This window comes from Protopterus annectens, chromosome 2.part0 (genome assembly GCF_019279795.1).
Source record: "Protopterus annectens isolate FY-2018-M chromosome 2.part0, PAN1.0, whole genome shotgun sequence".
In the NCBI taxonomy this organism is placed as follows: Eukaryota; Metazoa; Chordata; order Ceratodontiformes; family Protopteridae; genus Protopterus; species Protopterus annectens.
The window spans coordinates 1,108,123,651-1,108,136,727 of NC_056728.1; the positions used below are offsets into that span (position 1 = coordinate 1,108,123,651).

The 13,077-nt window shown below is 36.8% G+C and overlaps 1 protein-coding gene across 1 annotated transcript in view; it reads left to right on the forward strand.

Annotated features, from left to right (window-relative positions):
- Window positions 1–13,077, forward strand: part of PPA2 (inorganic pyrophosphatase 2) — an 840,704-nt gene that overhangs the window by 17,175 nt on the left and 810,452 nt on the right. The window contains exon 2 of the mRNA XM_044060377.1: window positions 1,262–1,405. Coding sequence (XP_043916312.1) covers window positions 1,262–1,405 — 144 coding nt within the window. The remainder of the gene's footprint in view (window positions 1–1,261; window positions 1,406–13,077) is intronic.

The window sequence follows — 13,077 nt, forward strand, 5'->3', positions numbered from 1 at the left end:
TTCAAAAACATTACATTCTTCCAGCAGTACACCTAGGAAAGTATAACATTATTTTTTCCTAAAATAGCAGATGTTTTGCTACTTTCCTTTACGTTTTTGAAAAACACAACAGCCAAAACCAGGAGTGCCCAGCGAACAGGACACGTGGTGCGTTAACCTTGATTTAGTGTGCTTCACTACGACCTTACAGTTTTTTTTTTGGTTAACGTCGCATCAACGCAACCCGTTTCGGTATCGCTTTGAGTGCGTAAGACCACTTTCGAAACCAAACTTCACAGACAAAGCAAAATATTCTAAAATTACGGGGAAACTAATCGATCTCAGCTACTTTTATAAATCGAATACCGATCGCCACCTCCTTCACCGAGAAAGTGTTTCCAAGTTTATACTACTGCTAATTGGCAGGTTATCAACCCCAAAATTAAACTAATCGTACGCCGGCTGCAAAACGAAATATGCGCACATTATTGAGCTGCAGCCTTAAAGTTTGTTCATTTGTTGCAAGATCCGTCGCTAGGGCATCGAAGAGTGCTACATTTCCAGAAAGTACCCATCTCATTCATGTCCAGAATATGTCATTATACTCCACAGAAGAAAGAGGGACACCGAATTCTTTTGACTACAGTCTGTATTTCAGTAAGTGGCTACTGCGCGTTAAAAACAATAACAAAAAGCAGCATTTAGTAATAGAAGTACGCACGCAAAATACCGAGATGCACTTTTTTTTACTTGTTTGACTGTGTCTGTAATGCTGAAACAGTTTCCAGGTGCACGACACTATACGTTGGCTTCAAAGTCAATAGGAGGAAGTTGTCATTGTCGGAAGAGTAGACTAACTTACACGAATCTCACTATCGTTTACGCAAACACAAGTCCTGAAAGTCTTACAAACCAATAAAAACGCATGCGCTTTATTTCATGGTAGCACGATCACGTGATAATTCCAGTACGTTATTCCTGCCCCTTGGAAATTGCTTTCTAGGATTTTTGTCATGGTCAGATAATGTTCACAATAGTAGTCAAATACCACGTAGTTTTTATTGCATGCCTCACCCCCGAGAGCACAGTCCAGTCTGCTTTATGGTGGTGTAAACTGCTGTGATCACCACGAAAGTACTGCAGCATTATGGCAGGCACTGCGTATTTGTACTCAAGAGTACGGACAGTACCAGTTTATTTTTATTTTTTTTAGTTCGTTTAAATTTCTTGGATATAGTAATTGATTGTTCAATTAGTCACTGTAGCCATTTGAGGGTTTGAGGATATATTGGAGCCTTTCCCAGCACTCATTTGGTGCAAAAAGAAGAAACTACTCGTAGTGTTCACTTGCTATATGAAAATATAGCTGCCAGGGGTTATGTAACAGCTGTGCCGTGGATTCAAGGAGGTGTCAGTGGTTTTACAGGTAGCAGACTAGCACTTGAAGTGCTAGGATTAATTTCCAGTTTGATACTTCGGTGCATCATAAAGGAGGGTGTTGCACTCCTGAGTGTGGCATCCTTGGGATGAGGCATGGGTTGGTGGCAACTCAGGTGGATGTAAATTATCCCATTGCATTTATCAAAAAAAAAAAAAAAAAGAGTTCCAACAAAAAAACTTTTAAATCCATTATTTACGCTCTCAGATTTTTACATTTATATTTAAAATTATTTACAAATGTATATTATTGTAATGTTTATGTAAACTTCATTGTCAAGCCTTTTGTAAATTTCTAATGTCATGTAAAGCATATTATTGTAATGTTTGCATAAAACTTCATTGTAAGATGTATTTCTGTTTTGTAGCTTTGTAATAACTATTTGGAGCTTTTCTCCTGAGTCTCCACTGAAAACAGACCACTGGCTCAGTTGGACTAATTTGGTTAACAAATGACAAGAAAATTAAATAAAGTTATCAATATTAAATAAATTAACTAAACAACTGTATTTTTTTCACTCTGTTTTCTTTTATATTTGCCCTCTGTGCCCCAACTCTTTTCTTTCACAACCATTTTATTTCAGCTAATATATCATCCTCTTCCTTTTTTGTTGCGTAACACATCCTTACATATTTTTTTCTACATCACCCTCATTTCCACAAACAATACTTTGCCCTATTTATCAATCTCATTTCTTTTATTTTATCATACTTCCTGTTTATACATATAAACCCTTCCCTACTGTATTCATTTTTAAACTTTTTCCAGTTTTTATTTTCTTTTTGCAATCCCACAAACAATGTTTACTATTTCTTCACTGCAGTCAATCCATTTTCTTTCCTCCATTACCTTGTAGTTCATATTCCCTTTCACTGGTAACTTATGTAATACAATACTCCAGTATAATTCTGTTTTATAACTTTTTACATCTGACATTTTATTGCCTTCTTTCATCTTCAGTTAATTCATTCCATGAGTGTACCATTGTTTCCCCAAATTATATTATACCATTATTTTCTTTGCCAATCAGCATCTTTTTAGTAATTGTCTTTCGGCTTTTCCTGGTTAAAGGTTGCCACAGCTAATTATTGGCAGTGGATTTTTACGGTGACGAGTTGCCAGTCCGATGCCTAACCTTCAAAAAAGGCATACCCATTCCCACACGCACCTACCTGCATGTCTTTAACGTCATTCGACCGCGGGGAAGACATGCAGACTCCACAAAGAAGGAGCTCCAGCCGAGACTCAAACTGGAGATCTTCTTGCTGTGAGGCGACAGTGCTAACTGCTGCACCATCAACATCTTTTTAAACATTCATAATTTCATTATAATTTCATGTTCTTTTTCTTCCATCCGGTTGCATTTTTCTTTTTTTTCCCTTTTTCCCCCATACATTTTTATACTTCCCATGTAACATCTTGCCTATCATTTCTTTTTCTCTTTGTTTTATCTTTTCATTACCCAAAATAAATGCATAGATGCTAAATGCAGCACTGAATTTTTTAAAATTCAAAGCACATTCTTTTTTCACAGAGTTCAGCCTCAAGCACCAAAGTAAACTAAACAAAAATCTCTAATAATGCTCTTTCTTGTTTGAGTTGGAAACGTCTTTATAACCCCGATATGCTGTTTTTCCTAATACGTAAGTATTCAACAGATATGTTTTTTTTTGTGAAATAACTTTTTCACAAAGCCAGCATTTGTTTTATTTTTCCAGTATCTCTCTCCATTGACTTATTACACTTTCATACTTGCCAAATTTCACTCCCAGAATTTTTATTTACTTTTTTTGTGAAATATATTTCTTTTATTTATTTTTATCTTTCCAAATTCCTTAAAATTAATTTTATTTAATTGTAAACTAGCTTTTTAACAAATGCTTCATCCTTATTACAGCTTCAATTATCGGTTATTTGTTTTTATAACTACATTAGTTACATATGTCATATATATTGGTAATATAATTTTTCTTTTCATCTCTGATCCTGCCTCCTGCATTTCATGCGTACATGTCTGTACTACTGCATTCATTACTTTCTTTCTTTTGGCTTTTCCCTGTTAGGGGTCGGCACAGGGGAACTCCGGTCCGCTAATGATTGGCAGTGGATTTTTACGGTGCCGAGTTGCCAGCCTGATGCCCAACCTTCAAAGAAGGCACACCCATTCACGCATGCACCTACCTGCATGTCTTTAGATGCCATTCAACCGCGGGGAGGACATGTAGACTCCACATACTAATATAAATAAATACTCAGGAATTTCTGTTTTACTCCTATACTAATACTGTCTGTCCATCCAGCTGATATCATTACCTGTACCCATAAAGTTTCATAACATTCCTTTATATTTTTCTTCTTTACTGTATGCATCTAAAATCTGCCACAGTGCTTCTTGACTCATTTTATCAATGGCTTTAGATATTTTACATGCTATCAGTCTTGCAACTTTATTTTCTTTAAATATCATTTTTATTTTTCACTATATTTAACATTTATTTCCTCTGGTTTCCTTTCCTACCACAAAATATTTGTCCTACTACCTTATCCATTACTTTCTGCATCCTTTTTTGTAGTTTATACATAAATATTTTATAGTCCGTATTCTCCAGTGTGATAGGCCACAATGTTTGTTTTCTTTCATCCTTTTTCTATGCAAATGTTATCACTTTGCAATGTGTATCTTCTTCCATTATACTTTCCTTTATCAAGTCATTTAATATTTTTTAAAAAAATTGTCTTTCATCTTTATTCATTTCCATATACTTTTCTTAGCTTATACCATCCAATCATGACACGCTGATTAATTCTTACGTTCGTTTTTAATCTTCTCTCATTCTTTTATTTTTGTTATATTTTCTAAAAAGTCTTTATCTTTTCAGATTTTTTCACTTACATTCTTCTTGCCAATCCATTTCCTTTTTATACCTTTCCCAACAAATTTCTCCAACACCTCCATAATACCTTTGTTTGCATTTTATGCCTCATTTGTCCTTCCTTCTCTTATTTCACTTTTTTTTCCTAAATAAGAGGAACTTCCTCTTTCTTTCCTTTAAAAAAAAAAAAAAAAAAAAATATATATATATATATATAGTTACATTTATTTATTTATATAATATATATATATATATATATATATATATATATATATATATATATATATATACACATATCTAAAAGCAATAATCCATGACTGTGTGTGAGTAAATCTGGGTATACCCACATCAGCCGTGGCTTATTACTATTATACAGTGGCATTATTTAAGAAAGAAATTGCTTACCTATCTTAAATAAGTTTTCAAAGAATGGTGCTTTCCTCTTTGCTACTGCTGTTAAAATTCTTGTTAAGGCGCTTCTCCTTGTTTCTTCTTTAAAGGAACTTTTATTAAAATGATTTAAAACAAAAAAACAAAATAAAAGCTACAACCTAACCATTTGAAAGTTAGCGTTGTAGCACAAAAAAGAGAGACGAGCGCTTTCGGTTTGTCAACCTTCTTCAGATCTGCTTAACATTTGCAGCTGCTTCTATTTATATTCATGCTGTTTACTTAGAGTCATCCCGCACAACCAATGGGAGCCTCTATGCTAATTCTTGATGTACTTGTAATCCAATCCGATGTTCTGGTTCTTATTTCTTGGAAGCCAATTACATTCTTCCATGCAAATAAGTTTTAATAAATCTACCAATATTTAATAATTCCTTTCTCTCACCAAATTTGCTATTCTTTTTCTTTTGCTCCAATGGCTTGTGTGTATCCTGTTGCAAGATGCAGGCTCCACCTTTTTATGTCATGTTCTTATTTGCCTTTTGTAAAAACTAATCACTCTCCCTGCATAGCATTTTTCATGTATTTCCCCTCTATACTGGAGGCGTCTGTCTGCCTATAACAGATCTACAACCTCTTCTCTTTCTCAGACATACATCTCCAATATAGAACCAAAACATCGGATTGGATTACAAGTACATCAAGAATTAGCATAGAGGCTCCCATTGGTTGTGGGGGATGACTCTAAGTAAGCAGCATGAATATAAATAGAAGCAGCTGCAAATGTTAAGCAGATCTGAAGAAGGTTGATAAACCGAAAGCGCTCATCTCTCTTTTTTTGCGTTACAATGCTAACTTTCAAATGGTTAGGTTGTAACTTTTATTTTGTTTTTTGTTTTAAATCATTTTAATAAAAGTTCTTTTAAAGAGGAAACAAGGAGAAGCGTCTTAAGAATTTTAACAGCAGTAGCCAAGGAGGAAAGCACCATTCTTTGAAAACATATTTGCAGCATTTCTTGGGTTTTCCATAAGCGTTTGCTCACTTCTCTTTCTACTATCTTAAATAATGTGTTTGTATAAGGGCAAAAGTGTTCCTTTGCATTTTTCCTTCTTTACTGATGTACTGTGCATGCAGACTTGCATCCTCACACTTGCACAGTACATCAGTGCAGTGCAGGAGAAGCAATGGGGAAAAGAGAATCGCCGTTGCTTTTTTTCTGTCGAGATTTATTGGTATATGCAGGATTTACAGTGGAAATGCTGATTGGGCTGTTCAATCAGCGTGCTCATTTTTGAATACAAATGAGCTGTAATTATTATAATTGTTTATACAGTATCAGTTTTACTTTTCTCTTTCTTTCTATTTCCCTTATTTTGTCACTTTGTTGTTCAAGCTGTTTATTGTAATTCTTAACGTTTTTATGTTTCATCTTATTACTTTTTTTCTTCTCTTCAGTTTTAAATATATTATTTTATACTTCTGCTTATATACTAAACACTACTATGCTCAGTTTTTTATAACATGGTCTCATTGGGCCAGATTCTAAAAGATTTGCTCTCAGTGTAAGTCTGCCCTGATTCTGAAAGGCTTGCTCTCAGTGTAAGTGACTTATTTCTGCTTAAGGTCTAGCTATAAACGGTCTTAATATGGGGGTCAGATTCCAAAACACCTGTTCTCAGTGTAAACGGTCACTTACATTATGAGCAGGTCTTTTGGAATTGGGGCCATTGTCATATAAATAATATTTATTTTTTATTTCTTCCTTCTTTTTAAACTTTGAAATTAATTTCTTTATCCCTTTTTCTCCTTTATTATCTCTCTGTATTTCCCTGTTCTAGCTGATGCTGCTGTTTTATCTGAAAACCATCTGTGCTCCCCTGTTATTTCTTTCATGTCTTTAGAGGAAACTATGTAATCGATGTCAGTCATCTTAAAAGTTCCCTTTTTATATATCCATTCTGTATTCTTTCCTATCTCCACATTTTATTAATTTTGTTAACATTGTAATATTCTCTGTTATTTTCCTTTCCCTTTCCTTTCCCTTTCCTCGGATAACAGTTAAAATCTCCTGCCACTGCCACTGACGTATTCACTAACACATTTTTTTAGTTTCTTCAAGTAGCTGTTTTCTCACCATCATATTAGTATGCACATAAATCACTGTTAATCTTGTACATTTTGTCTCATTTTCATATCACATATCACTACCCTTTTTGGTACTTCTGTTATGTCTATAATTCTTATTTCCGCAGTTTTGTAAGAATTCCTATTCCAGTTCATGTCTCATTTCCTTCTGACCAAATAATCTGACCCTCATGCCGCCTGTATTCTTTTCCTTTTTTCTTACATCTGGTATCCAGCAAGTAAAAAGAAAACATATTTCTATTTTTATTGTACTAGTCAACCACCATCAAACCTCTTATGCCATTTCTAATGCTATTCACATTTCATGTTATAATTCCACTATCGTTTTTTTTTTTTTTTTTAATGAAGATTTTGCCTAAAGATCTTAGTTTTCCTTTCCTTCTCTTATGTCTCCAACTAATTAATTTTTCACTATCTTGGTCTTCTCCTCCTCCTTTTTCATCTTCACTTTACAAAAGTGCAAATCTGTTGTATTCCTGTATAGTAATAACCTCACTTTGAACTGTTTTTTCTCTCTCTACCTCTTCATTCATTCTTTAACCTTTCTTCAGTATCCCCTTCCCCATATTGCCTTCTCTTTCCATATCTTTTTTTTAGTAATTTCTACTGTTTGTCATTCTTCTGAGCTTTCCTTTTCATCCACTCTTTCCCTTTTCTAATGTGGGACAGTCAAAACAGAAGTACCTACGTTTTGTACATTTTTTACAAACAGGCTTATAGTTTTTACAGTATATGTTCCCTCTTTCCACGTTGGCCACACCTTAGTTTGTGACATTCTTGTACTAAATGATTTTCATCCTCACAGAAATAACATGCTTTAGGTTGGCCCCTGTACCAAACAAGTCCTCTTTTAAAATATGTTGAATTTTCCCATAGTCAACATCCATTAATGCCTACACTTAGAACCAAGAAAAAGGCGTCCAAGCACCCCAACAGCAACCAAGAACCAAAGCCAATGATCTACTGCAGTGCTGACGAACCATGCCTGGAGAAATAATCAAATAGCACACTTAATTGCCAAAAAATATAGTCAATCGAGAACTTGAAACACCATTAAAGCACTTTTGCCCATAAAGGAATTCATGGACTTCCTCAGACAATTCATTTGTTACCTGCACTTCCCAACACCATTTCTTGCATCACATATGTTTTAGCTTCATGTAGTTTACTGCATTTTTAACTTATGCTCATCTATATCTGAACTCCCAAATTACACATTTATTTTCTTATTTAGTTGTAGTCCGAAGCTCTGAAATAGTCTTTCCATGCAAGGGTATTTCTTTTTTCATTTTCAGTCATAATTTTCCAGCAGGTTCAATCTTTCAGATGTCACTTCACAGAAACTTTCACCTCCCAAATTAATTAAAGCTCTTATTTCTTTAAAGCGAAGCCCTAGTAGAAATAAATAATACAGTCCTTGATATCATACCTGTGCACAATTCATTGTTTTAACTTTTCATTCTTACCACTGTCTTGTGTGTGAGTGCTGAAAAACTAAAAAGCTATGTTCTCTCTCAGTAACTTCTTCCCTTCTACCTTTCCTTGCTGCAGCTACACAAGTTCTTTTTTTTAACAAAAACCCTGTTGCAGTGGTAAACTAAACTGCCAAAAAACCAATGTAGAACACCAAACTGGTAACTGAAAATAAAGTCCACGAACTGCGAACCTAGTGTTGATTATAATTTTAATTCAAAAGTGAACCGATAGTGACACAAGTCAAAAAATCCAATAAAATCAAGCGCTTTCACCCAGGCTCTCCCAGGCTTTATCAAGACAAATTACTAAACATTTGAATGAGTCTTTTTATACAAAACCTTGCCAAATAGCAATATGATCAATCATTCAATCAATTAATTAAAAACATTATTAACTCTTTCATTACAGGTTTTACCCTTCTTAAATAAATATTAAACACATTTAATAAAAAAAATTTAATAAAAAACATTATTTAAAACAGACTTTGCCAACTGTGTTAGTATACTTATTCTTACTACAAGTTAATGTCAACCTGTAATATTAAATAAGGCATAAAATATTTGTACATATTATAATTTCTTGTTACTATTTTGGTACATCGACCCAGCAGACTCTACTATAGTTCAAACATTCAGAATTATTTGTTCTGAACTACCTCTACTTATGTATAAAAACTAAAAACTAAAAAACTTTAGAACTTTTATCAGACTTTAAATGGGCTAGAATTTGTAAAATGTATAACTATTATAACTTCGCCCTTCTAAGTTTAAGTATACTACTTAAACTTATGGCATCATTAAGGCCAGGGGATCTTACGGCATCTAATTTTAACTGCCAAAGTAGTTCTTTATATTCGAGGGATGTTTCCCAATCCCCTCCTCTTGGGTTACACTTAACCTGCTCCAGTACTATAAACCTAAGGTCCATGTGTTTGCATACCAAGGAGTGCTTAAAAAATGCGTTTGATTCCTTTTGTTTACTAACTTCATAAAGATGCTCATAAATTCATATAAAAAGACTCATTCATATGTTTAGTAATTTGTCTTGATAAAGCCTGGGAGAGCCTGGGTGAAAGCGCTTGATTTTATTGGATTTTTTGACTTGTGTCACTATCAGTTCACTTTTGAGGTAAACTAAACTGGCTAATCTGCCTGCTGGGAATATCTCTAGTGTTTTCCCTTTACCAGCTGCTGTTTCTGTTTGCAACCTCTCAGTTTTTTCCTCTTGTAGTACTCTCTCTACAATGTCACTCCATTGTACTTCCTCTCCTTCCTTTGGCTTTGCCTGGTTCATTAAATTAACCAACAGCGGTGTCTTTAATCATCCAATTTCCAACACTAACTTCCTGGATATGCATTGGCAGCCCTCTGGTATCACCTAGCAGATCCAAAGCATGCTTTCTTGCTTCTTCTGGAAAAGTCAGGGAAAGCCCCTGGTGTCTTGACCAGTCATTATGAATATCAGGTGTGGTCTGTCTCCCCTGAAAAGAGACCATTGGCATAATGGGGCTGACCTGGTTGACAAAAGCATAAATAAAACAAATTTAAAAATGTAAACATTAGAGGGCTTGTTATGTTTCACTGTTGATGTCCTCCCATGTTTACATTTCTTCTCATGAGTTGCACAGGGCTGTTGCACACATCCAGATGACTACAATCCGCTTTATTTTTTTAGTTAAGTATTATTATGCAACTTTCTATAACATGAAGTGTGTGCTCTGCTTTAAGTTGAGGAGGTGAGGGGAGGTGAAATGAAAATATTGGGATAATATTTCATTGTTATTGCTAGTCTACAGATGCAGTCTACTGGTCAACAGGTAGGTGCACCATCTTAACAGGAGAGAATCTCCATTATTTTGCATTTGGTGCAACCAGTATTATGCATTAGATGACTATTTAGTGATGTTTGTTAGCTGGGCAGGTCAGCTTATAGAATCCATGGTAGTCCACTAAAAGCCATTTCTTTCAAAAAGCAGGGTGGCAGAATGCAAAGCAGTTGGCTTATGTTCATAATGTCACTTTTTGTTTTTTTTTTGTGAAGGGACGCAAGCAGGGCAAGTGTAACTCATTCTAAGCCTTTTAGTTTAAACACTTGGGCTTCAGACCAGTTGTTTTACATTGAGAGGGTTTGTGGTCTGCACTGTAGTGGCAAAACAGGTAGCTTACATCCTTCTAAGTTGGGAACTGCTGATTGAGGGCTCAGTGTCTGTTATTCTAAAAGTGTATTAATTCTGGTTTAAGTACTTGGGCTTTCAGGCCAGTTATTTTACATTAAGAGGGTTCGTGGTCTGCACTCTTGTGGGAGGAGAGGCTGGACTCTGCCCTTCTGAGCTGGGAATTTCTGGTTAAAGGCTTATAGTGCATGCATATCTGAACTGCTTCTTCTGAAATTGGTACACCTTGCTTGTTGTAGCATAGACTAGATCCAGGCCTGCTGAATCTAGCTTTGTTTGTATGCTTGTTGTTTGTTTGCTTGTTATTTCCATGGAATGCTAATTCCACCTAAAACGCGGCTTCTCAGTGCTTCTGTGGATCCCTAGTAATATCTGCATTGCTTACTGTACTTATTTCCTTGTTTCACTTGAAAGAAAGTTACTGTTTGTCGTTTTTGCATTTAAGTTACCTGTAACACATTGCACTTAAGTTACCTGGCACTTGCTCACTAATAAGTCAGCACTAAAAATTAAAAGCACTACACCCTCACTCCCCATTGGCCCTTGTTTTCAATTATAAAGGAATTTCCAATATTATTCTAGCATGTCCAAAGGTCACTTGTCAATCTCCTCTCCGGTCCAGCTGGTGAATCTGGGAATCTTGAGGCAATGTTACAACTGCCTCATGTACGCAGACAACCCTCTCCTCCTCCCAACAAATTCCATCACATGAGAGATGCAACCATATAGCCAAACTGGAGGCTAAGCTCTCTCAACTCAGTACTGGCATAACCAGTCAGGAGGAGAAGGAAACCACACTCACTACAATTCCAGTCTCACATAGACCTACCAGGACAGCAAACCAAACACATAATCACACAAAAACATACTCGGAGGCTCTAAATAAAGATTTGCCTAAGCAGCAGAGACCTCCAAAGCAGACACCCAAGCAACCGCTACCCCAAAACAAAACACGTGCAACACATATCTCACAAAGCCAGTGTGCTGAACAGTCACAGACCTTAAGGCTAAACAACACACCTGATACACTTGTAATAGGTGACTCTATCGTCAGGCACACTGACGTCCCGCTCACCAGGCTGAACAAGGAGAAGGTCACGGTGAGCAGCCTGTTGGGCACTAGGATCCGCCACATAACACAAGCACTCAGGTCACTCCAAGGCAAGTACAAATATGACTCAGTCATTGTCCATGCTGGTGTGAATGACCTAAGACGTACCTCCCTGGACTACATGAAAAGAGACATAGAGGAGCTCTCTGAGCATGTAGCCCAGGCCGGCATGACCCTGACCTTGAGTAGCATCTTACCCTCACCAAGAATGATGCCACAATATGAAGACAAGATGATCAATTTCAACAATTTGCTTAAGTATTGGTGTTATTCAAAGGGAATCCAGTGCCTGTCAGCCTGGGATGATATGCTCGACAAGCCACGATGCTTCACTAGGGACGGCTTGCACCTGTCACCCCTGGGCTTTCGGATATTGGCAAAGGCTCTTGCTACCCCTATAGTGCCTTTTTTAGGCAAGGCTCAAAAGACAAACCCACCTCCATAGGTATCACAAGGGATAAGAAACTAAGAGTAATGCTACTTAACGCCAGAAGTCTAAACCTCAAGATGCACGCACTCGAAACTCTCCTTAGCATGGAGAACATTGATATCTGTGCAGTAACAGAAACCTGGTTCAGGGCTCCCGAGAGCACCCCAGTACTACCAGGTTATATCTCATACCATGCTTTTCGGCCCCAAAACTTGGACCGAACCACAAAAGGAGTGGGAGTATCGATATTCATCAAAGATACCCACACCTCCAGGTTGGTGGCAAAGCACGAAGCATCAGAGACTATCCATGTACAACTAACAGTGGGTAAAACTGCCTTCCAGTTTATAGCCTGCTACAGACCACCCTCCCAAACCCAGGAACCCCACTCGGCCTTCCTGAGAACACTGGAAAATATGAAGGTCTCTCCAAACACCATTATATTGGGCAACTTCAACTACCCAAACATAGACTGGGAGCATTACTCTAGCTCCAACACCCTAGCCCAAAGGTTCCTAGAATTCATAAACTCAAATGCTATGGAACAACTTGTTACCACTCCCACAAGAGGGGAAAACATACTGGACCTGATCATCACCAACATGGGGACTCTATGCTCCAGACCAGAAGTGTATCCCTCACTGGTAAGATCAGACCATAAACTGATCTCACTGGATATTCACATCTCGACCCCACTCCCTGCCCAGAAAACCACAGTGAAAAACTTCTCGAAAGCAAATTTCACACTCCTCAAAACCGAGATGGAATCCTACAAAGCCCCCGGGCCTGTGGAAAATACGGCCCAGACCGCAGAATCCTTTATAAATGCATTCTATGAACACCTTCAGGAATGCATGGATCATGCAATCCGAAATAAAACTGAGACCCAATCCTCCAAAGGCAGACGTCCTGTCTGGTGGACCCCAGCCATAAACAAACTATACAATAGAAGGAGGAAGCTACTACATGATAGAGCAAAGGGAAGGCATCTCTGATCAGTAATGGCAAAAAACTAAGGGCACTCATAAAATCGTCTAAGGCCTGCTTCGAGAGAAAAATTG